The sequence below is a fragment of the Paralichthys olivaceus genome, chromosome 17 (assembly GCF_024713975.1).
Source record: "Paralichthys olivaceus isolate ysfri-2021 chromosome 17, ASM2471397v2, whole genome shotgun sequence".
Classification (NCBI taxonomy): Eukaryota; Metazoa; Chordata; class Actinopteri; order Pleuronectiformes; family Paralichthyidae; genus Paralichthys; species Paralichthys olivaceus.
This window is the reverse complement of record NC_091109.1, coordinates 15,215,994-15,239,028: the sequence shown is the minus strand read 5'-3', so window position 1 is coordinate 15,239,028 and position 23,035 is coordinate 15,215,994. Positions and strand designations below refer to the sequence as shown.

The 23,035-nt window shown below is 39.1% G+C and overlaps 2 protein-coding genes across 3 annotated transcripts in view; both read left to right on the top strand.

Moving 5' to 3' along the window:
• The first annotated feature begins 87 nt into the window (after positions 1 to 87).
• Positions 88 to 4,739, top strand: chchd7 (coiled-coil-helix-coiled-coil-helix domain containing 7). Its single transcript, XM_020101412.2, has 4 exons — positions 88 to 614; positions 1,770 to 1,832; positions 1,952 to 2,050; positions 4,403 to 4,739. Exons 2-4 carry the CDS (start codon positions 1,776 to 1,778, stop codon positions 4,505 to 4,507), a joined length of 261 nt encoding a protein of 86 aa, XP_019956971.1. The 5' UTR covers positions 88 to 614; positions 1,770 to 1,775; the 3' UTR covers positions 4,508 to 4,739.
• An 11,518-nt stretch (positions 4,740 to 16,257) lies between these two features.
• Positions 16,258 to 23,035, top strand: part of arhgef4 (Rho guanine nucleotide exchange factor (GEF) 4) — a 113,416-nt gene continuing 106,638 nt past the window's right edge. For both annotated transcript variants that reach the window (XM_069512003.1, XM_069512000.1), the window contains exons 1-2: positions 16,258 to 16,629; positions 20,037 to 20,066. In XM_069512003.1, coding sequence (XP_069368104.1) covers positions 16,441 to 16,629; positions 20,037 to 20,066 — 219 coding nt within the window. In that variant the 5' untranslated portion in view covers positions 16,258 to 16,440. The remainder of the gene's footprint in view (positions 16,630 to 20,036; positions 20,067 to 23,035) is intronic.

The window sequence follows — 23,035 nt, the reverse complement described above, 5'->3', positions numbered from 1 at the left end:
GCACTAGGCTTTAGCCACGCCCACCCCAACTCCCGCCCCCCGTGCCTTTTGATTTGTGCGGGGCGCTGCCACTCTCGCCTCCATGTCCGCCACAGTCCCTTTTAATAAAACTCATTTTCTGGACTTGCTGCACGCGCTGTCAATCGTTTCAACTTGGTTTCGTCCAAATTTCAGCGATAGGAAAACCATCATGTCTGCCAAGGAATCCTATTCGCTCGGCGGATTGTCAGTCTACGTGGGTAGCTTTCGGAGGTTACCATTGGCTGACGTCGCTGTCAGTCGCCGGTGACGGAGCGGGTGATTTTCCTGGTGCGCTGTTGCATCAACGAGACTCGTCTCGAGCATGACGGGGAGGCTACATGCTATGGCTCGGGTAGCTCTGCTAGCTAGCTCCATGTAGTGTAAAGTTGTTCGCTGGCTTCGTGAAGCAGAAGCCTGTAGCTAGCTCTCCGAGGGGACAGCGGCACGTGTCCACCTCTCCTCTGGACTCAGGAAGCGGGTAATAGCCCTGTCATTGATCGTGCTCTTTTAAAAACCCGGATCACCTTCACTCGTGAGGACACGCGGCGCGTTCACAAGTCATTAGCCTGGATCAAAGTTAGCATTTCTAAAAGGTAGGTGATGTGTAGCAGTGTCACTTTCGTCTAACTTTGTCACAGGGATGAAACGTGGCTACATGTTTGGTCACAGGGTGATAATGAAGGTCAGCTATGGTTCTGTGTGTGCTGGGGGGTGGTGAGGGCTCACCTCTGGTTTATGAATGAAAACATTCTGCTGCAGGAACAGCAGCTTTAAAAATCAAGCGGAGGTCATTTTATTAATAATATCAAAATGATGTTGATAAGTGTCAGTGTCTTCTACTTTAAAACACATCGTGCTCATGTGTTTGCATTGTGTAAGCACCATGTGTGTCATGTATCTTAATAATGTGGAATAGATTGTGATGTATTTTCTCTCTATACATGAAGTAAACAGTCATGTTGTCATGGGACCTGTCAGAAATGAAAAGGTGGAAAATCAGTGTTGTTGAAATGACCGATCAATGTTCATTTTGAACAGACACATCAGTGTTTGTGTACATGTTGGCTGACGTCAGTACTGAAAAGCCTTTAAACGTGATGGCATGAAATTAGTGAAGAGATGGAGAATGAAAATGCAACAATGGTCCCTGTCTTTGTTTTTGCAGTTTTTGGTCAGCAGCTTAAACCCAAGGTCACAGGGGTGCCCCTTGGTTTTTCATCTGTACTGCTTAGCAAAATCTTTTGAGTTTTATCATCAGGACAGCTGCAGGTTTCTGCAATATCTGTAGTTGATACTCAATATACTTGTAACATAAATATAAATACTTATTTGTTTATGCACTCAGATTAATACATTATTTTCAATGCATTTGCTTCTATAATAAAATAGCAAAATTTCAGTTCTCTGTATAATCTACTTTCTGTCAACAAAATTATAATAGCATTGCTCTTGATATTCTTGTGGTGCATCAGTCAATGGTTTCTGTGAAGTTGTTTCTTCTTTTTTTCAGATAAAAGGTAATTCTTTGATTAGTTAGTAGAAGGAAAGTAAAATGCAAAATGACATTTCAATTGTTCAAGGACTTTCAATGGTACCTGTGTGTCAATATAAAACACACCAATATTTTATGAATTAATATGAGCTAATCCATAATAATCAAATGTATGACACTAAACACACACTCTCACACCCAAGACTCTACTTACGAGAAATGTCTAAGCCTTTACACATTGTCCGTCTGTACACAGATCCAGATGGATAAAAATGAAAAAAAAAAACTTCGGAATCAGGACATAAACCCATGCATCGAAGTAAGCGTACTGTCACTTGACATCCTGCATTGTGTCAAACATCTGCATACTGTTGGCTTATGACATTCTCTCTAAATGGCTAATCCTTTTCTTCTGTTGCAAATGCTTCTCTTTTTCAGGAAAGTGATGCGTCTCGTAAGTGTTTGGATGTCTACAACTATGATAAGGGCAAGTGTTCGGCCTATTTCCTGAAATATAAGAACTGTAGGAAATACTGGGTAAGTTTTTTTTTTCCAGCATCAAAGAGAACAAAGTAATTACACTAATTCAAAAAGAAATATTAGCAAATACATTGTGCATGTAAATGCAGTTGGATGGCATTGCTTTCATCAGCTTTGATTCTCAGTAGACATACCTGTGGCTTGCTTAAGCGTAGTTCACACCACACAATTTTTAGCATTATTCTGCACTGGCCAAGGAGTTTTGGAAGTCAGAGACCAAAGCCTTAGATCAGAGCCAAACCCACGTTCGATCAGCAGTTTGCATTTGCTATGAGTGAACTCCACAGAGAAATGATTTGAGAAGCTTGCTGACTCGGACTCTACTTGTAGCAAGCTAAATATTTACACAAATCGGGGACAACTGCAGCCAGTCGCATCGCACAACGGGGATGATGCTGGTAAAGGTGCATGTAGTGGTGAGTTGCCTCCTTGACTTTTGCATTTTGAGCTTATGTAAAGTCCTGTAGAAATAAATTGAGTAGTAGGCTAAGTTTGAGCTTGAGCCGCACAAAACAATTTGTGAATGTCCACTGATTCATTTCTTATACTCCAGCATGATGTTTCATTCTGTTACCAGGTGAAAAGATCATGTAGTTTGTGACCCCTTGTCGCGAGTCAGTGTGTGAACTGCACAGCAACAAACCTGAAAGACATGTCGTCTGGCATTATGCTCAGCTGACCATGTTTGGGGAGACAGCAATGTTTCCCTCTTTGATGCTGCATGACCAACTGGGCATTGAGGGGCAGAAGTCATGGAGGTGTCACATGTTTGTCTGAAATGAGCAAAAGAGGAGTCTCAAGCATTAGTCCCCTCCCTTTCACTAAAATGGTTCAGCTTTTTTAATTAAGACCCAAGTAGATATCTTCAGTACTTTCACAAACTTGTGTGAAATCTCTCAAGATTTCCAAAAAAAGATCGAAGTAACAGAGCAACATTTTCTTTACAGAGGACATTCTTCTCATGTCAGATCAGCCCACAAATGGTTTTTTTCTCCTTGGCTCCCGATGTTATTTTTTAAAATGTTTTTTCTATATGTCAGCTGTGATCAACAAGGAATTAAACCAGAGTTTCAAAGAAATGAACAGCAAGACCAGAGAGGCTCAATGGACTTGTGACATTTTACACTCATCAGTGAGGTTTAATTAATTGCAGATTGTTTGAGGTGTGTAAGATTCACAAAGTGGCATTCAAACAGATGTGTGCAACAAATGACTCATTGTTCAATCCAGTAGAAGATTATCAAAAACAAGTTTATTATGTTTATACATCTGTGAATTTTCTGTTGATGTATTCTGTTTGATTCTTTATTTCAGTAGCTTTGATCATGTGTCATTAATATTAGCATACAGGGTTTTGATTTCTTCCCCTTCAGTAAAATTAACTCTGTGTGATTTCTAACTGACTAACTAAATTTTTACCTCTATCTGAGTACATTTTCTTTTAATTAACACTCCTTTAGTAGTTTTACTTCACACCCCTGAAGATAACCATAATATCACTGCAAACATAAGCATAATTTTCCTAGACTTTTTCCCTGCTGTACTATTATGCTGAATTAATACTTTCCATCCTACCTCTGCCTGCTGCACCACCCTTCACGTGAATCCTCCTGAGAATTTGCTGCTATTGTTAATTTGTCTGAGCTGAGAATCTCCCGTTGCGTTGTTCATATGTGCAAGGAAACCTCTGGAGAAAGTCTGGACTTAATTATCTGGAATACTAAATACTCGAGAATGCAGTAAAGTGATTAGATATTTCTCTCATTGAATTGGTTTGCTAGTGTAATAATTTCAAGTTGCAATTTCAGTGGAAAAAGGATTTTTTCATCCCTGGGCCCTCGAGATATCTTGTAAAAGAAGCAAATACAAAGGGAATGAAGAAAACTCTGGAACATTTAAACAACTTTCCCATTCAGCAAATTATCCAAAGATTTACTGTCCCCAATCTACATTAAATCCCCTGTAATAACAAAGTGATAGGGTTTTTTGAAATTGTACACATGGGGTAATATAATGATCTGATTTAATGATCTGCATTGTCTAGTAAATTTGTTCTTTTTATTTATTTATTATTTTGCCTGGATTGGATTGCTCTTATCTTTTTGCTTTCCATATCTTTGTTGTAAAATCCATATTGTTAATTAAAAATATGAAACAGTGTGAGGAGTATTAGTCATCATTTAAAAATGGACTTTGACTTGCTAAATTTGTAGCAAGCTTTTACTGCTGCATCTACTTCCAGTGCGAGTAGACATGCAATTTTCTCCTGATAATAGAAAGCAATAGTATCAGCAAGTCAAATATGTAATGGGTTTCTAAACAAAATCTTTTCTGTTTTTGTCCATGCAGCACAACGTAATGGTGGAGAGGAGAAGAAACGGGGTGAGACCTGACATGCCTACTGCTGCAGAGAGGCAAGAGATGCTTGCTGATGTCGGAGGCAAACCATACTGAGAGTCAGCAGGGTCACACAAAGACACTGTGAAGATCAGTGGGCCCAGGAACCATGATGCTACTACACTGCAGTTGCCTGGTGTATACTGTGACTGATCTGTTTTAAAGTGACATCTGCAGAAGGACTTTATGGAGTTACAGAGAGACAAGAAGATATGAGATTGATTATTTATCGAGATTAATGTGAAGTGAACTGACACATCATGAAAACAATTAAAGATCATTTAAAGCAGTTGTTTTTGTTTAAAGAAAATGTTCCACGGCCTGTTCCAAAAAGCAGATTTAACAAACGCCACCTAACCCTGGACCTTAGCTGAGATGGGAACAGCTGTATGCTCATTGTGTGTTAAGTCATGCTGAATGCAAAACGCCATTGTCAGTGGAGCTTTGATAGGACAACTAACAATGACACGGGTAAATACAGAGAAGGGCCGCCATATAAACCCAGTTGAGCCCGAAATATTAATATGTGACCATGCACATTTATCTTTAAAGGACACAGTAGCAGCAGTGAAAGACTGGAAAGAAATTAATAATGCAATACTATTTCATTTTAGTCAATCCACTCATTCATTGTTTAAGAGTTCCATTTTTAGTGGGTGATAAAACTGGAAGTGTAGTGTATATTGCAATACAATTTGAAATACACTGCTCGGAAACACTTAATCATCACAGAATAACAGCAAGTCAGTTAAACTTCAGCGATATCAATCCGTCCATTTAAGAAGCACAAGTGATAATGAATCCGTTTCACCTGCGTCTGTGCAAATGTATGCAAGACAACCCCCAAAAGGAATGATTTTACATGTGCTGGCCACAGACAGCTGCTCTCTCTTTATCCTTCCTGACTGATTCTTCTCTAGTGTTGTGTTCTGCTTGTGTCCTTGTCACTACTGGTAGCATGAGGCGGTACCTGCAGCCCAATCAGGTTGCACAGGTAGTCCAGCTCCTCCAGGAAGGCACATCCATACATGTGGTCACAAGCAGGTTTGTTGTGTCTCCCAGCACAGTCTCAAGAGCGTGGAGGAGATACCAGGAGATCGACTGTTACACAAGGAGAGCTGGACAGGGCTGTAGAAGGGCATCAACCCAGCAGCAGGACCAGTATCTGCTCCTTTGTGCGAGGAGGAACAGGAGCACTGCCATGGCATGAGGGCCTGATGACCTCTAGTGGGACCTGTGCTCACAGCCCAGCACCGTGCAGCGTGATTAGCATTTGCCAGAAAACACCAGAATTGGCCCTGTTCTCTTCAGAGATGAGATCTGGTTCACACTGAGTGATGTGACAGATGTGAAAGAGTGGAGACCCTGTGTTGAACGTAATGCTGCTGTAACATTATCCAGCATGACCAGTTTGGTGGTGGGTCAGTGATTGTCTGGGGAGGAATATCTTTGAAGAGCAATTGTTAGACATTACTCTGGTGCAGTGGACCCTGGGTTCCTCCTGGTGCAGGACAATGCCCGACCTCATGTGGCCAGAGTGTGGAGGGCTGGAGCTAGAGCTGGTTAAAGCAGAAGATCAAAATCAGATGTCATAAATGTATTCATTAATATGTTGTAAATTTAAACACGGTAACTTAAATCTTGTTAAACTATTTTGACTACATTTAACTACAGTAACAGAACTTGAGTTTAACGTTTCTCTGTTTCTGAAATGGAAAACTCATAAATATCCTCAACTCAGGATGATCAAACCCATTAGTTTTCTCTAAACATGCTTTATGTGCAGATTTAATCATGAATATATTATATGCTTAAAAAGTGGACATCATTCAGTATTATTTACATGCAGCCTAAAACAATCTGTTGAATCTTTGAATCATAAATGATGTTGGAGTCAAACTCAACAGTGATGGATTTCAGCTGTGGTCTATCCTTAATTTAAAAAATTGAGAATTCATATTATATTATTCTACTTGAGTAGAGAGACAATGCAAACAATGCTGAATATTAGCTACAAATGAACTTGCATTTTGTTCCCTGTCCATATATATATACATATATATAGATAGCTGAGTGGCTGTTCTTATGCACTAATAACTAATGATTACTAATTGTGAACATGTGAAAATATGAAATAATTAAATACTGAAAGAGATCAGGAAAAGCAAATCTGAAAAGAGATGTGAATAGAATCAGTCAAAGATGCGATTTGAAAATTGTTAAGAGATATGAAAATGATAAATAGAAAAGTAAACATCCTAAAAGAGATTTGGAAAGAACAAGTCAAATAAATATACAATAATAAATACATAAACTAGAATAAAATGTATAAAATAAACAGAGGGATAAATATATGAAGTTCTATCAAAATATCTACTTAAAAGTTAGGTACTGAATCTGCCTTTACATGCAGGATCATAGTTACGCCTCAACTCATCAGGTATTTTACTAAAGTAAATGAGGCGTCTGTTCTCTGAGTATTTCCACTTTGTGCCACAGAAACATGGTGAAACTGTTCCACTCAATAACAACACTAATTAAAACACATTATATAATGAATTACCCAATAATAAGACTCAACTCGAAAGCAGACAAAATAACATTATCTGCTCTGCACACAACTTCACCCCCACCCAACTCCAACCTACACCCCTTTTGGCCGCAGGGGGCGCTGTGGTGACTGAGCAGAGCCGAACTCACGGTCTCAGGTTGGTTGTTTGAGCTAACTAATGTTAACCACGCATAGAGGAATGAGATACACTGAAGAGAATCATCGGGAGCGGATTTGATCAGGTTTATAAATAAAGTGAACACACACACACACACACGCACACACACGCAGTTTTAGATCAAAGTCAGCTCTAACGTCTCAGATCACGTTGACTCTTTGTGCTCAGGTCGTGTGGTGCTGCAGGCTCTCTGACCCTCACAGTGGATACATGTAAGTTACATTTGTTCTACTTTGCTATGATGTTATCACTCTAGACGTCATGACCACAGTCTGTTTATAGGTCGTGACTCATCCTCACTCATCTCCTCTCATGTAAATGACTGATACTGCAAACAGTCTTTTAGAAGGTTTGATACTACATTGTTATCTTTATCAATCTCTGTAATTCTTATAATTTGTCAATCATTCAAATGAATCATCAGGCAGGAATGTGAGTTGTGTTTGGCCCAATGTTATCCTGATGGTTCTCAAATGTAAAGATATGCTGCTTCTCTTGTGCTAACTATGAATAGAATTTCAAAGTGAAGGTCTTCTTGAGCTCTCAGAATGTCTGATGGGCATTTTTTTTGTTACTTAAAAGTTATTCAGAAAATACTGACACATTAATCAGTAATGGAAATTATAATCAATTGAAGGTCTATATATAATGTCCATAACTGCATAACTGCATGGATAGACAGGGACAGAGGTCATCTGGAGCAAAGACACTTGCAGTGCAGGGTCACATGGCCAAAGATGTAGACTTGAGTCACATGGCCAAAGATGTAGACTCCAGTCACATGAATTGGACTGATTCAAACACTAGACTTGACGGAAACAAAATCAATTTGGACTGAGTTTTGATTTTAACAACAATGGGAACTGTCTGTTTGTTTTCCATACCCTCTGAATCTGTCCAATTACATCTGTCAGTGATGCCCCAGATCACCACATTCAGATAAAGAGTATAAAACATACTGACAACAAACAAACTGATCTGAGAGATGAGAAATGATTGTGACTGTGTCACAGAGCACAAGGCACACCTAGCCAGTTTGAGTTTGGATGTTAGATGCGAGCCTACACGACATTTAGGAATAATTAGAGGAAAAAACAAACCACTTTCTGTCAACTTCAATGTTACTGTCCTATATATATAGAGGGGGAATTTGTTTTGCAGCCAGGCAAAAAAAAACTTGGGCACAAGAAAAATAAACATTAAAATACATAAATACATCACATTACAGAAAACAGAGGGCTTGTAAAACCATCAATAAAACCAAAAATAAAACCCTCCTCAGACATCAGGAGTGAACAGGAAATGTCTAACTAGAATTGAATAGTTTGATGGCCTGAGTTAATAAAATCATTTTCCAACCTGTTGGACCTAAACTGTGTATCGTCTGCCTGAGGGCAGAAGATCAAATTCAGCAAAGAGAAGATGTCGAGGACACCGTAGGATGTCTCGAGTCTTAGCTGTAGCTCTCTCATTAAACTTGATCTGCTTTTAAATTCAAACTGAAGCCACTGCAGCTGTTAGTTAGTAATATACTGTATATACTCTTACATTTTGTCAGTATATACAAAACCTGCTTCGTGACACAAGCTGCATTTAAAAAAACCTGACAATAAACATCAGTAATATGACAGGTGATATGTAATAACATGTCTTTTTATAGGACTTTCCCTGTATTTATTTTTGTATTTTTCTTAAATTGATCTCAACTAGACTGCAGTAGACAGTCAACCCTCACAGACACTGCTACATAAGCTGGAACCATGTTCACACAGACACTATGTTTCTTCACAGATCTTGCTGCCCTCAGTAACTTGCTCATGGATGAGTATGTTGATCTCTGCTCTTCATTCGGGTAAGATAAAGGTTTCCCTCAGTTTAGGATGGACATATTGATTTTTCCATATCTGACAAAATGTATGAAGAAAAGCTGATTACAGAGGCAATGTAAATCTCAATATAAAATTACAAGGGCAGTCACAGAGCACTTACCTCCGCCATGGCTGATGGCCACTTCACCATATTGCATATACAGTACATATATTGAGAATAGATACATCCAGATCTTTATACAGACCCAAACCAAAATAGCAGACCTGGTGTTTTTCATAAAGAAAGCACCTATCTTGCAACGTTAAAGAAAGTGAATAATCAAATGTGCTTCAATGGTTAATATGTTCTTCTGTGGTCCATACCCCACCCTTAAACCAAGGTTCAAGAAAATCTGTCTGTCTGTCTCTGTCACGGCAGAGACAGACAGAAACAGACTGAAAGACAGACACACAGACAGGCACACGACAGAGACAGACTGAAAGAAAGACAGGCACACGATAGAGACAGATAGAAACAGACTGAAAGACAGACAGGCACACGATAGAGACAGATAGAGATAGACTGGAAGACAGACAGTCAGACAAGCACACGACAGACTGAGCCGGCAGAGACAGACAGAAACAGACTGAAAAACAGACAGACAGACAGACAGGCACGCGACACAGACAGACTAAAAGACAGACAGACAGCAAAACAACCTCCCTGGTGGAGGTAACAACGTAAGCCCCCCAGATAAATTTGATACAAATCTAAATTCCATGCTTGATGCAGTATGGAATCAATGCATGGCAAAGGTGTGGATGTGTCACATGACCTGGAGTTCAACTTGCACCAAGAATATAATAATTTCAACTTGTATTCAACTGTGACTTTTAACAACAAATAATTAGGACTTTACATGCTACTTTAGTGTCCTCTGCAAGTCTGAAGGTTCAAAATAATATGACTGTGGCACAACATTGGTACACATGCAGTGCACTAAGGAGTCACAGACGGTGATTTAGTTCAGCTGCTTTATGTTCAAGTGCATCCTTATCCACTTATACACATCCAAACTGTACTGTTAAGTGCTTTGAGTAGTCATCAAGGCTTGAAAAGTGCTATTTTTTTATTCAATTAAATAATATTAAATCATTTTGAAATTACAGAAACTAAAAACACAAGGGTTCATCTCATTTTTGATTACTGGCTGACTCTCTGACCACAATTACGAATAATTACATGTAAACCTGTGTACATATATCTATCACTATAGAGTCAGTCATTTCCAGACGGTGAAGTGAAACGTTCTATTGTCACGGCTCAGAACCGAAGCACTACATGCATGTCAGATTCTAAATGTTCCCCTCTCCTTAGACTTCCTGTGTGGATAGCATCTTTGATCCATACAGCCAAACGACTCAGAAGTGACCCTGCCCGTCGGAAGAAAGTCTACAGGCTTCTACAGAGGAAACTGGTCAGTATTCATGTAATCACATCAAATGTGCTTCAACCATATATCTTCTGGACATTGACACGTTGGATCTAAATGATGTTGCTTTACAAGATCATATCGGTCCTTTAGGAAAGCAACAGACTTAATTCAACATCACGTTTGGATGACTTGTTGCTGCTAAACGACTAAATAAAAAAATATATATCCAGAACATACTGAACAGATTATATCTCATGTATTTGACATATACCATCTGAGATATATTTTATTGTATATGAACTGTCACGGGGTTACCCCATGCCCTGTAAGATATAAGGGGGCAAATACTTAATATACACCATTATTTGCAGCACATCATTAGCATGCCTGTATCATTAGGCAGCATGGTAGCTTGTTAAGCTAGTACTCACAAACCATTTAATCTTTCTAAACTGTACTGATACACAGAGTCCACAACAAATAGTCAGAAATAACCTCAACGACACACAGTTTTATTTCACAAACATTTATTGTTATTAAAGGTTTTGGGCACATGTGTTTGTGATGTTATATCCACTCTCCCTCACCTTCATGCAGGGTCCTGGTCCCACTGGCAAACAGGAAGCAGGAGATTCCAACTCCATTTATGGAGAGGGGAATTTGGAGTGTACCACATAAAAGCCAGTCCAGAGGGGTGTTTTAAATGATATCACAGAAATGCTCTTTTAAATGCTCATCTAATATAATAGTGTGATATTTCTGTGACAGGCTAGGTCGGGTGAAATGCTGATGGGTATATATATATTTTTTTCAATGTCGTATCTGATAGAGATTTGTTAATTGATATTTGTCTCTATGGTTTGTCTGGTAGGAGGGGCTTCCACTATAAAAGGCATTGGGTAGATGCTCCTAAGGGGTAGTTAAGCTCGGGCCTGGAGGCCGGGTGTATGAGAGCCCACGAGTCAGTGGCTTAGTAACGAGTATTTGACTTCAGTTTGAAGAGTTTTATTTACTTGTTTAGTATCTTTTCATTTTTTTTTTTCCAACTATATACATTCTCACATTGTACCTGCACGGGACTGGTAACTAAAGCACCAGGTGAAGATCTCGAATCATGTCTCCTTCTTCCACCATGGGGGCACAATATTACATCCACTATATTTTGTCTGGCATTGAATGTCTCAGGGTCAGTAGGAGCAGGAGGACAGCTGGAATATGAGCACAAAAGGGTGAATGGGAACAAAAGAAATGTGCTGACAAGACTGTCTTCGATATTCACAACAACAAGCTATAATGAAATAATAATTCTTTTCTTCCAGATGTATCACAAGGTTGGAGTGAGTGAGGGGAATCTGCGTCAGCCCACCTATGTTTACCCTGAAGAGGTGAAAATGGTGATACGGTCTGTGTTCCCACAGAATGTTTGTGACTACTCTGACCCCTGCCATGATCAGGTGAGTGTCAGCACTTTTCAGAATTAACTCTGTCTCTGACGTCATTTCAACTATGTTTGGAGAATCAGTTCAGCCCCAAAGTTGACAATGAAGTTCTCACCACTGACTTTCACGAGTCAGAGATACAGTACCTGCAAAATGAGAGAGAGAGAGAGACACACACAGAGAGAGAGAGAGAAGTAGTAGAAGAGGTAGTAGAAGTAACATCATAATATGTAAAATCTTTTGGGATGGGGGAAAAAAACAGAAAAGTTAAGGCTCTCCAGAGAATAGGGTCTGTACTTTCTCTGCAGTTTGCCTTTCACACATGCATAATGAAGTGTGAGGTTCTCTGCACAGATGCATTCACAACAGCAACAAATTCTCTGACTTTCAGAGACAGAAACCTTTTTCAGACATCGCTTCCGGAGGATCTCTCCAGCAGGTGGAAGTATTGCACCAAGAACAGAAACTTGTGGAACTCCATAACTTTGGAGTACATGGAATAACTTGGTTCTAAGGTCAATGCACAACAATGTGTGGTGATTGTTTTTCTGTGATGGTTACAATTCTATTTCTGAAGAAGCTCAAGAAATCATTATAGAGTTAAATGAATACGTTGATGTGTCAGTAGAACTACAGGTATGACTCTGTCAGCTGCAGTGCTTAAGAGGAACCTGGGGTTGTTTTTTTATTTTGTTCTATAAATAATGAATAATAGGTTCTGGCATTTCAGAGGGCTGCCTTGTGATTTATCTATATTTCTAGGTTAGGTGAAAATCATCCACCATTTCTGTTTTAAATGTTTTAATTATATATACTTATGCCATTGCAACCTCATCTGATTTACTACCTTCTTTTTCAGAGTTGTGACAGTATCACGGGTGGTTCGCAATGAGGTTCCTTTACTAATAACAAAGTCATCCGCTAGTGTGAAGTGAAGTTTTGATAACTTTCCTGTTTTGTATTAGCACATGGCTGTGAAGTAAATATCAGAGGTTTTTTTCCTTACAGTTGTTCTCAGTGTTATATGATAAAAACAAATAATAATAATATCTATAATAATAGATACTTTATTGATCCAGTTTAATGTATTGATCAAGTCTAATGTATGTTACTGCCACTGGATACTTGAATTTCCTTCAGGATCAATAAAGTATCTATCTATCTATCTATCTAATAGAATTTCTGTCCAAATCTATTTGTCAGAAAAGATCAGAAGTGTGATTAAACCAGTGAGTGGGGTTATTTACATGTTAAATTAAACCCATCGAGTCTATTAGTGAATGGAATGGAGTGATTGGCAACATCTATATGAATGTTGAAATCACTATAGCTAACTGTGTTAAGAACTATATCAGAGTTAAAGGGCAGGTGGCCAGTACACAATAAGTGGTTGAACTGGTTTTTGTGATTCCCAGTGTGGACTTTTAATGCTGATGATGAGGCTTTTTAAATGAGCTAAAGCTACCTGATGGTCACATTTAAACATGCTGTGACCCCTCCACCTCTGCCTGTGCTTGGAGGAATATGAGTATGGGTGGGGAGTGTAATATAAACTCACATATCTTGTTGCAGCCATGTTTCAGTTGATGATAAGTAATGTAACAAAGTCATTCGTTATCAGGTGTTTTTGCTGGTTAAAAAGATTAATATTTAGCAGTTTTAAAGGGAATTCTAACACCAACATATTAAATTGGACAGTTTTTAAATGTATAAAATAACCATTGGATTACAAAATATGACATACAATAATTATTAACATCTGAATAATGATTATAGGTTTATTCACTTTTTTTTTGTGAGAATGGATGGATTGTACCATCTATGTATGTTAAGTAACTCCCATCAGATATTCTCTCTTATCAAAAATCACCCTAACTCTTTGATTACTTTGTTATGCATTCACAAATCTGATTGCTCACACTCAGGGTGAGATAAGGTGAGACACACACACACACACAGACACACACACACACACACACACACACACACAAACAAAATGATTCCACTGAGAATGAAGGAGAAGTGAGTTTTGTCTAATGGATGGATGAAAAAATATTTTTGACACACTAAAACAAATAAGTCAGCAGGACTAATGGACAGATGAACCTAGTGGACATATTATTTATTATTTAGCCTACATTCTCCCTCCTTTCCTGACAACTTTGGTTGGTAGTTCTGAGCAGCAAAGCATGGATGTATGTGGGTCAAATGAAAAATGTTTTCAGAAATGGCCTCTCTTTGAGCAGTGATATTGCCATGTAAGGCGCACTTCTGCTGAGAACTACTCACCTAATATGCTGTCACTCTGGCATGGATCTGGATAAAATGGCAGATCAAAAAAAAAATGTCACCACTTTCTTTAACTTAGTGAGCATTTCTTTGACAATTTACTGATTTTCCAGGGAAATAATTCTTGATGAAAACCACCAGGCATATTAAGGGGATTGATATCTATGAGTGTGTGCATCATGATTGCTTTTAAGCAGACTGGCCTTGGTGGAGGTACATATGGCTCTACTTTTGCACTTTTACCAGTTTACATCCCTGAGCAATCCGATCACAGATGGACAGTGTGAATGCACCCAAATGAGTCCTCCAAGTTCTCTCTATCACATCCATATACTCAGGCTGGGTTAAAATGACATCATTTGGTCTTCGCAAGTACAAATACCAAACATTATTATTTGCATATAGAGCACAGTGAGATCCGATCTGAAATATGAAGTGGTCACAGGAGAGACATTTAGGACTCATCTATGACCGTAGCTCTCAGAACAGATGTTAATAGCTGGTCTGACCAAGGCTTAGTGGCTTCCTCTTGATTTACTTTGAATGCAAATAAATTTAAATTTATTTGTACCAATCTATTATATTTAGTTCTGATCATAACGTAATGATGTATAACTCTGTGTTGTTTCAGGTGGTGCGTGTCACTGCAGATGATCTGCACAAAGTTGAAATCAACTGAACTTTATTATAAGCATGTTTCAAGGTGTTTGACAGTTCCCTGATGTAGTGTTACTCAACAGAAATCAGAAAATATATGATTGGCTATTTTGTATGATGCAGTATGTTTTATCTAATGTAGGTTTTAGTTCCGTTAATTAACAGGAGTTAAAAAAAACATGTAAATTTAGCTTTCTGTGTATCACCTCACATGCATCTGTTAAAAATACAGTTATACAACATTAAAACATAATAACCATAAAGTTGATGAAACAACAATTGCAACATCTGATACCACTTTGCATTTTCATAATACTTTAAACACTAGTTGTCTCACAAGATATTGAAACTGTATACTCTGTTTGTTTGGACGATAATAAAGAGTTTGTTTTTGTAACTGACTATAGTTTGAATTATGAACCATCTACCCCCTTTACCCACATCTTCTCTGATCAAGGCAGGTGTCCCCTGTGGGAAAACAGAATATGTCAAAAAATTTTGAGTAAATTTGACACCAGACCAGAGTCAAGTCACAATGAGTCAGCACTCAATACCTTCAGGGTGTGCTGATGAAAACTGCGAGATGATGTTGAAAGCTCCAGAAAAAAGTCAGTAAGTGGAGAATGAGGCTAGGTTATTTTGTCTAACAACAACAGCAGTATTGGTACAGAACGTGGAGTCATTAAGAATTAGTATGAGGGAGAAAAAATGATCCACAATCCATTGTTATGATCCACCATCATGATCCACGACGCGCTGCCACCACGATTATGATCCACATTCCGCCATCACGACCTCTGATTCGCGACCCACCATCATGAGCCAGGATGAGGCCACAGGTGCTGTCCTGGATCTGCAAACAATAAAGCACAAGGAGTCCGGGGGGAAAAGTCAAGTCAGTAAGATGTATTGATCCCAGCTGATGATAGGCGAGAGGCATGTTGCATCCAGGACAGGTCACCAGCCTATCAAAGGCTTAACATAATAGAGACAAATAACTACTCACAGTGACACCTAAGTACAATGCAGAGTCTTCAATGAACCTAGAGCTGCATGTCATTGGTCTGTGGGGGGAAACCTATGACAGCATCTCAGTGAAGACATGCAACTCTGCAGAGAAAGACCCCAGCTGACAAAACCTTCATGCTGTGCAGAGTGTTAAGTGGGTGCATTGCCTTACACCTGGCGAAGACAGATTTTGGGGTAATGCAGTTTAGAAGAAGTGTTACTACATCCTCCAGTATGATAACAACAGTTTCAAATCTGCCAACTCTTTGAATCATCTGAAAAGAGTGTGTGAAATGATTGTGCCACCACGGGGCGCTATATAGCCAGCTTTGACGTCGTGAGACCAGTAGTGATGAATGCACAGGCTCACACACTCAGCTCGGACCTGAAGGGGAGTGTTGGACTTTTAATTTGAAAAATAAAATGCGTTCACACCAGTGAACACGTTTGTCGGGAGCGCGCCTCGCAGCTCCGCGTGCAGTGTTGTGTAGAGAAGCTGCCCAGGAGCAGACAGCATGGAGGCGCTCAGCAGGTAGTTCTCCAACACAACTCCGTGCAAGTTTCAACGAAGCTGTCAACTTCATCCGAGCCGCATTTCAAAGCTCCCAGAAGCGGGGATCGGGAATGGAGAGCCCGGGTGGGAGCAGAGACTCGGCCGCAGGGAGCAGCGGGTCGGGGCGCAGAGAGGAGCCGAGCAGCAGAGGACGCTCGGAGCTTCTCCTGTATCTGACCTGTCTACCGGAGAGATACCGTACCGCCAAGTTCAGCCTGGCCGCCTACCTGCTCTGCTGGGCCCTGTTCAGGTGGTACCAGGTGAGAGACCTCACTCAGACTGAGACATTAGTGTCGAGAGAAGGTGAAGTGAAACTCCAAGGCACTGATTGTTTGACTCACTGTGGAATCCAATTCAAACTGTTCCCAGTGTTGGATTTCAGTCTAATAAAGTATTGTAGCCTGAAACCATCAGCTACTGTATGTGAGGAATAAGCCTGTTTGACAGAAGACAGCCTGATTTAATAACAAGAACAAAGTCATTGCTTTTAGTGTTTGTTTACTTCCTCAGCCTAAGAGCAAGCTTTTGATTTGTTAAATTATATATTGACTATATTGAGTATGATTGTGTCCAAACATTCTAGGCTGTCTTCAGTTCAGCTTTGGAGTACTGTGTAAAAAACTAAACTAAACTATTAATAAATGTTAGGCCAAGAAATATTTACATTTCATTTTACAGCCAGAATGTTCCTCTGAACTTCACAAAGGACACAAGGAAACAACAAAACAAAACCAATACGACAGACATATACTATATAACTTCAGACATTACAAGTAGGGTAATAGCAATTCAACAACTGAAGTGAAACACAACACATTATGACTCCAGGCTTCCTGAAATGGAAGAACTGCCGCTGTTACGAACAGACCAAACTGTACAGAATTCTTGATATTTGAATAGTTTCCTGGCTGAATATTGGAGATAAATGATGTTTTTTAATAACTTGTAAGACTTCACTAAACTTGCTAGGCCTGATTCTGACAGTTTAAGATCTGACCATCTGTCAGTTACACACTTCTCACAGGTGATTATACCCATTCACTGAAGGAAAACAGGCTTTCAGGAGGAGAGGAAAAGAAAGTGGCTCCATTTTCCATATACCAAGACAGTGTACAATCATTACTTTGCAGCTGAAATGTTAAAGGTAAAAAAGTTGCATAGTGTTGCTTTAACATCCGTCTGGACAGTTCACCGAAAAATGAAAATGCACTCCTCATCTACACTTTGACTTTTGAAGTTTCAGGGGTGTAAAGCGTTGCAGCCAAAATCAATACAATTGACGTAACTCTTTCTCTCGCTCTAGCTGACACACAGACACACTCATCAACAAACACGCAGACATTGACAATGGAGAAAAGTGTATGCTCATATTTAGCATATTAGTTCACATCATCTCAATCTCTCGGAAAATTTAAATGAGGATTATGTGACATAACAATGAGACAATATAGATTTGTTGATGTGGTATCTGCCACTTACATTTTTCTGTATTAATAAATAACCAGGACTGCTTCATGGCATTATTGGAGGGTTTGTGCATCAGTGTGTCAAAGTGCTTGATTGATTCTATACGATCATAAGGCAGTTGAAGATTACACACTCGGAGTTAGAGGGTTTTGTTGTCATGTCTAGCCAAGCCTTTGTGGTGCAAACTTTTGCAGATAACAGTTAATGTGCTTGGTCTGCACTCTTTGACAAAACAAACGATTGGGAAATGGATGTGGCTAACTGCAAATTAAAAATAATAGGTCACGTCTGATGGTCTTTGTTTTTTAACTTAGATTCTAATATAGTTATATAACTTATATAAGGAAGTTAAAGATGTGTATGTAATGTGTATGTTTGGGAAACTTGACCTGATTTCAGATTGAAAGATAATGCTTAAGCATTTGATTCATTTGCTGACTCAGGATTCTCAGTGGAAAAACCTGTTCTCTGCATGTGAGCTGCATGTTATGGTGTCAAGTCCGACAAGATGTACCTGATCATCACTGTTATGATGCAGTAAAACAACATCATTATCACAATTACTGCTGTTGATGAAAATCATATTGTGGTAATGATATTGTTGATACACTGCACCTATGCAGCACCTTTACCATGCTTATGGCCTTCTAAGTATAAACTGGCCATTCAGGGATGTCCTAATATTTATATTCACATACATTCAACTAAAATCTTTAGTGGCTAAGCAGGAGGAAGAGATGTTTAGTGTAAAATAATTTGAACTAAGGGTGTGTAGAATTTTGATGGTTTAAGGTGCCCAATTTTATAAATGTTTCGCAGATATAAATGTATAGATTTGGTAAATGTTCTAATAATAATTTGAGGAGATGAGGTGTAAATGTAGGTGTAGCCTGTTGATGGATGTATTTTTAAATTTGTCATGTGCTTTGATGACCCTGGAAATGCTGACTTTGTCTTAAATGAATGTCTGTCATAACAGAATGCACATTGACTTGACAAAACCATTATCGAGCTTAACAAGACAAGGGCGTGCCAGGAAAGGGGTTGATCCTCAAGGTGAAAAATATCCATGGTCCTGGCTCATGTTGTTGTGTTTGAAATGCTGAGTGCAGGGACAAGCAAAGTCATGTCTTGAATCTGCCTCCAGGCTCCTCTCTGCTCAGCAGCTACACACACTCACATCCAGCCAGACCTCCTCACCCGTTCTTTGCACTGTTTAATTCTGAGATTCACTAAATGACTGTCTATACAAAGTACGTAGAATTGTCTTCATGGTACATCAGATCTAGTTTTTGAGTGGCAATCAAAAGGCATTTCCAATCAACTGCCCACCAGGAAGGAGAGTAATACTAGTTTATGTCTTGTGGTGACATCTTTCTCATTGATTTGAGTCCTTTTCTGGGACTTGTTCTCTTTCTGTTCTTTTTATTATTTGCCCATAAAATTGTGCATCAAATAAAACAAGAAGCACCATGGCTTAATACTACAGGGCTTTGGCAGTTCATAGCATACTTCCACCCTCACTTTAATAGCTTATATGGTGTTGTGTTCATCTTGTTTCATCAAGTGTCTGCAAGTTTTTATATGGGTTTCTGTTTTCTCAGCATCAAAGCACCACTGACAGACCATATGTGACTACTACTGCATCTTAAAGCAGAGCGGTGGTTTATATGCAGTTTGTAAGGAAACCAATGTGGCTTTTAATGAGGCTACACTGCTTCTTCAGCTGCTGGTGAAACTTTGTTCGTGTTATTTGGTGACTTTGTTATGAGATTGACACATGTTTGTTTAGCAGCTGTGATACAACTTGGTTGCAAAACCTGTATTTTAGGAAATTAAGCACCCATATAGACTGAAAAGGTAGATCTGGAAAGTTTTGCGTATAAGTTTAGTTTCATGGCAATTTCTATGGTAGTTTTGAGTGACAGACAATAATCATGAACAAGGCTGTCGCTGTACAGTAATATTTTGACCCTGATATACACAACATAGTGGCAACATAAATGGACAGGAGAAATATGCTTATATATGTTTCAGAGGTTTGCAAACTTTTATGGAATTTTCTGTGCTTTTTATTTGGTGTGAAAATAGGTCACCATTGGCATTCACTGTTACTGCTGTGAATCTAAACTGACTATAACATTTGATATTCAAAATATCAGTCATCATCTGTTTCTTATTTTTCTTTTTCTGTCCTCAGAAACTGAGATTCCAGTCAGCCCCACTACAGGTAAGATGAAGGAAAATTAATCTTTTATTTATTTTTGATGCCTTTACAGTTTTGTCAGCATTTTATGGGTAATTGGGCCAAATACCTTGGTACTCTGGCCTTGATAATAAACATGTTGTTAGCTGTTGTAAGCTGGGTTTAACTGTTGTTGTCCTGCTCGGTCGCATGGCTGACCGGGGCCAACCTGAGATGATCTTCTCTACTAAATCTGTGTGTCTTGTTTGAACATTTTTGTGTGACAGTGTCACTGAGTTAGCAGAAGACTGTCAAGTACTATTTAAAAATGGACACTGAGCTATTTGGTCAGTCGATCACTTTCAGTGGTGAATGAAGCTGTTGATGAAGAGCCACTTGCCCTCTTTGGGTTGTTTGAACCACCAAACCGTGATCAGTTCTTTTCACGTTGCTGTCTGAGAGAGAGTAACAAGTAGTGTTCATTACTCCCATGTCGCTTATATGAAGTTTGAAAAAAAACGTCCCTGCTCATGTTATAATATTTTCAGTGCAGGGCAGAAGTTTCTGTGGACAGGACTAACGTTACATTTAAATAACCGATGTAAACACGTTGACTGTGTATTGATCAATAGATCAATCTGCCCTGTCTCTTTGCAATTAACAGATGTGTCACTTTTACAGTGTTGCTTGATAACAGATAACATCAGTTGATATTGTATGTCACTGTATGATGTTGGTTGGCTGCTGAGTGGTGTCCCAATTCCTAGGGAAGATTTTCTAGCCCTCTCCCTTGTGGCTCCGTTAGGAGGGGCACACTCTCAGCGAAGGGCCCTTCATATCTAGAGGTAGGGCCAAAGGAGAGGGAATGGGACAGAGCCTTAGATACGACCCATAGGTCATAACCATGGACTACATATGAATACAGCATTTTCGGACATGACAGGAATTAGGTTCGACTTTCTCCGCAGTTTGCCTTTCACACATGCACAACACAGCAGGAGATTCTCTGCATTAACAATGGCAAGACATTCTCTGCAAGATTCAGGTGAGGGGTGGGACAGCAGACAGAGTCAGGATGTAACGTATTCACTGTGCAGGAGTGATCACATGTTTTTGTTTTTGTTTGTGGCTTCACTTTTTCATCCTGAGATATTTCTTCTCTTTTAGTTTTTTCCATTTTTGCTTCTGTCGCTTGTTAGAAGTGTCATCAACCCCCCCCACTCGCTCACAGTGAATATCCATCAGCTCTGTCAAACTTTCTGCAGACTTTATACAAGGGGGCCAGGCGGAGAAAGACTGCAGAAAGCAGTCAGTTTTGCACAAGTGTTACTGGCCCCAGGCCCCTATGCTCATTTGCGAACTATGTTATTGTAAGGTCTTGACTATACGTACATGATTGGTTTTTACATGAACAGGTGGGTCATCAAAGGGCCTTCATCATCATGCTTACAGCATTGAACATGTGATCATGTGTTTGACACTTGTTTTCATGGGACAATGATGATCTTCTATGTGAATGTCCTGTCTTTTTTTGACCCATCCATTCACCCCAACCCCCTCCAAATGTGGACTGTTTTGCCCTATACACTACATCACCTTACTTCCCCCTGTGCCTGTCAGAATTGCTATTGCAACTAGGCAATATACCGTAACTATGGGTCATATTAACCTATGAGGTGACCTATGAGGTCGTTTTCTTAAGGAAGACCCTTTTGAATATCAACCTACCCTTTTTAAAAAACATAACAATAGGCATTGGATTCTCAAGGTTGTTATCTCTGGTAAATGTGTTTTCATTGCAATTTCTTTGACTTTGATCAGGATAATGCAAAAACAGCCAAATGGATTTTCTTGAAACTTGACAAAAGGCAGGGTTTCCACTGGGTCTTAAAAACTCTAATTCAGTAATCTGAAAATTTAAATTCAGAATATTTGGAATTGAACTTAAACTCATGTTGACATAGGTCTTATTTTTCATTCACTGTAGTCTTCAGAAAGCTTCAATTAAATTTGAAACCTACAGAAAACCTGGGAAGGGTGGGGTATGGGCCAGAGAACAACCCTTTCACTTATGGAACATTATTAAAAATAACTTTCTTTACTTTCACTTTCACTTTCACATGCTGGCTGTGATGGTTTTCATAATTAAGATGGAAGTGCTGTAGCTTGTTTGGTGCCTTTAGAAAATATCAGATTTCATACAAATATCAAATGCGCTACTCAGACTAAAACACTGCTGTGCAACAGTTTTATTTTAAACCATTTGTTACTTTTAGAGTTTCTGGCAGACCAAAAGCAGACAAAAACAGCAAGGCACATATGGTTTGTGGAATCTAATTGAACAGACTGGTGGTAGGTAAGCAAACAATCTAACAAAGGTTTAACAAACCAGCAAAAGTGATACATGGGGAAATCCAGGGAAGTCAAAAAATGTAAGCACAAGTCCAAACCAAATCCAACATGAGATTCTAACAAAGGAGCAAAACAGAAACGTGAGGAAAGCTCAAAGACTTTAAACACAAAAAAGGCAGGGGTAACTTAGGGCAGGTAAAAACAATGAGGAAGGAGGGAAACCAGACAAAGACAGTAAGTAAAGTAATTTCAGTTTTTTTTATAATGTGAATTTCTTACGTAAATTACAAAAAAGGTTTACACTTATTTATATTTGTATATTTAAATTGAATACACTTTAAACTGTTCCCAAAATCCAAACGTTACCCAACTCTAGTCAGAAGAGGACATAATTATTCCTTACTGCAATTCAACTCCTGCATAGCCAACTGTTGTTTCATACCATAGGACCCAAAGTGTAGGGTCAAGTAAATCTGACTTCATAAGCCTTTAAAATTCGAAATTTGAAATTTCGAAATCCAATACTATGACCCCCACATGAACCTAAATACCCCTACTCACAGTCTGCCTCTTATTGACCTGCCTGGTGGATTCCTCAGGGAGGGGAGCTCATTAATACAAAAAACAAACTCCATTCCAAACTTTGCGGACACAATGGATGG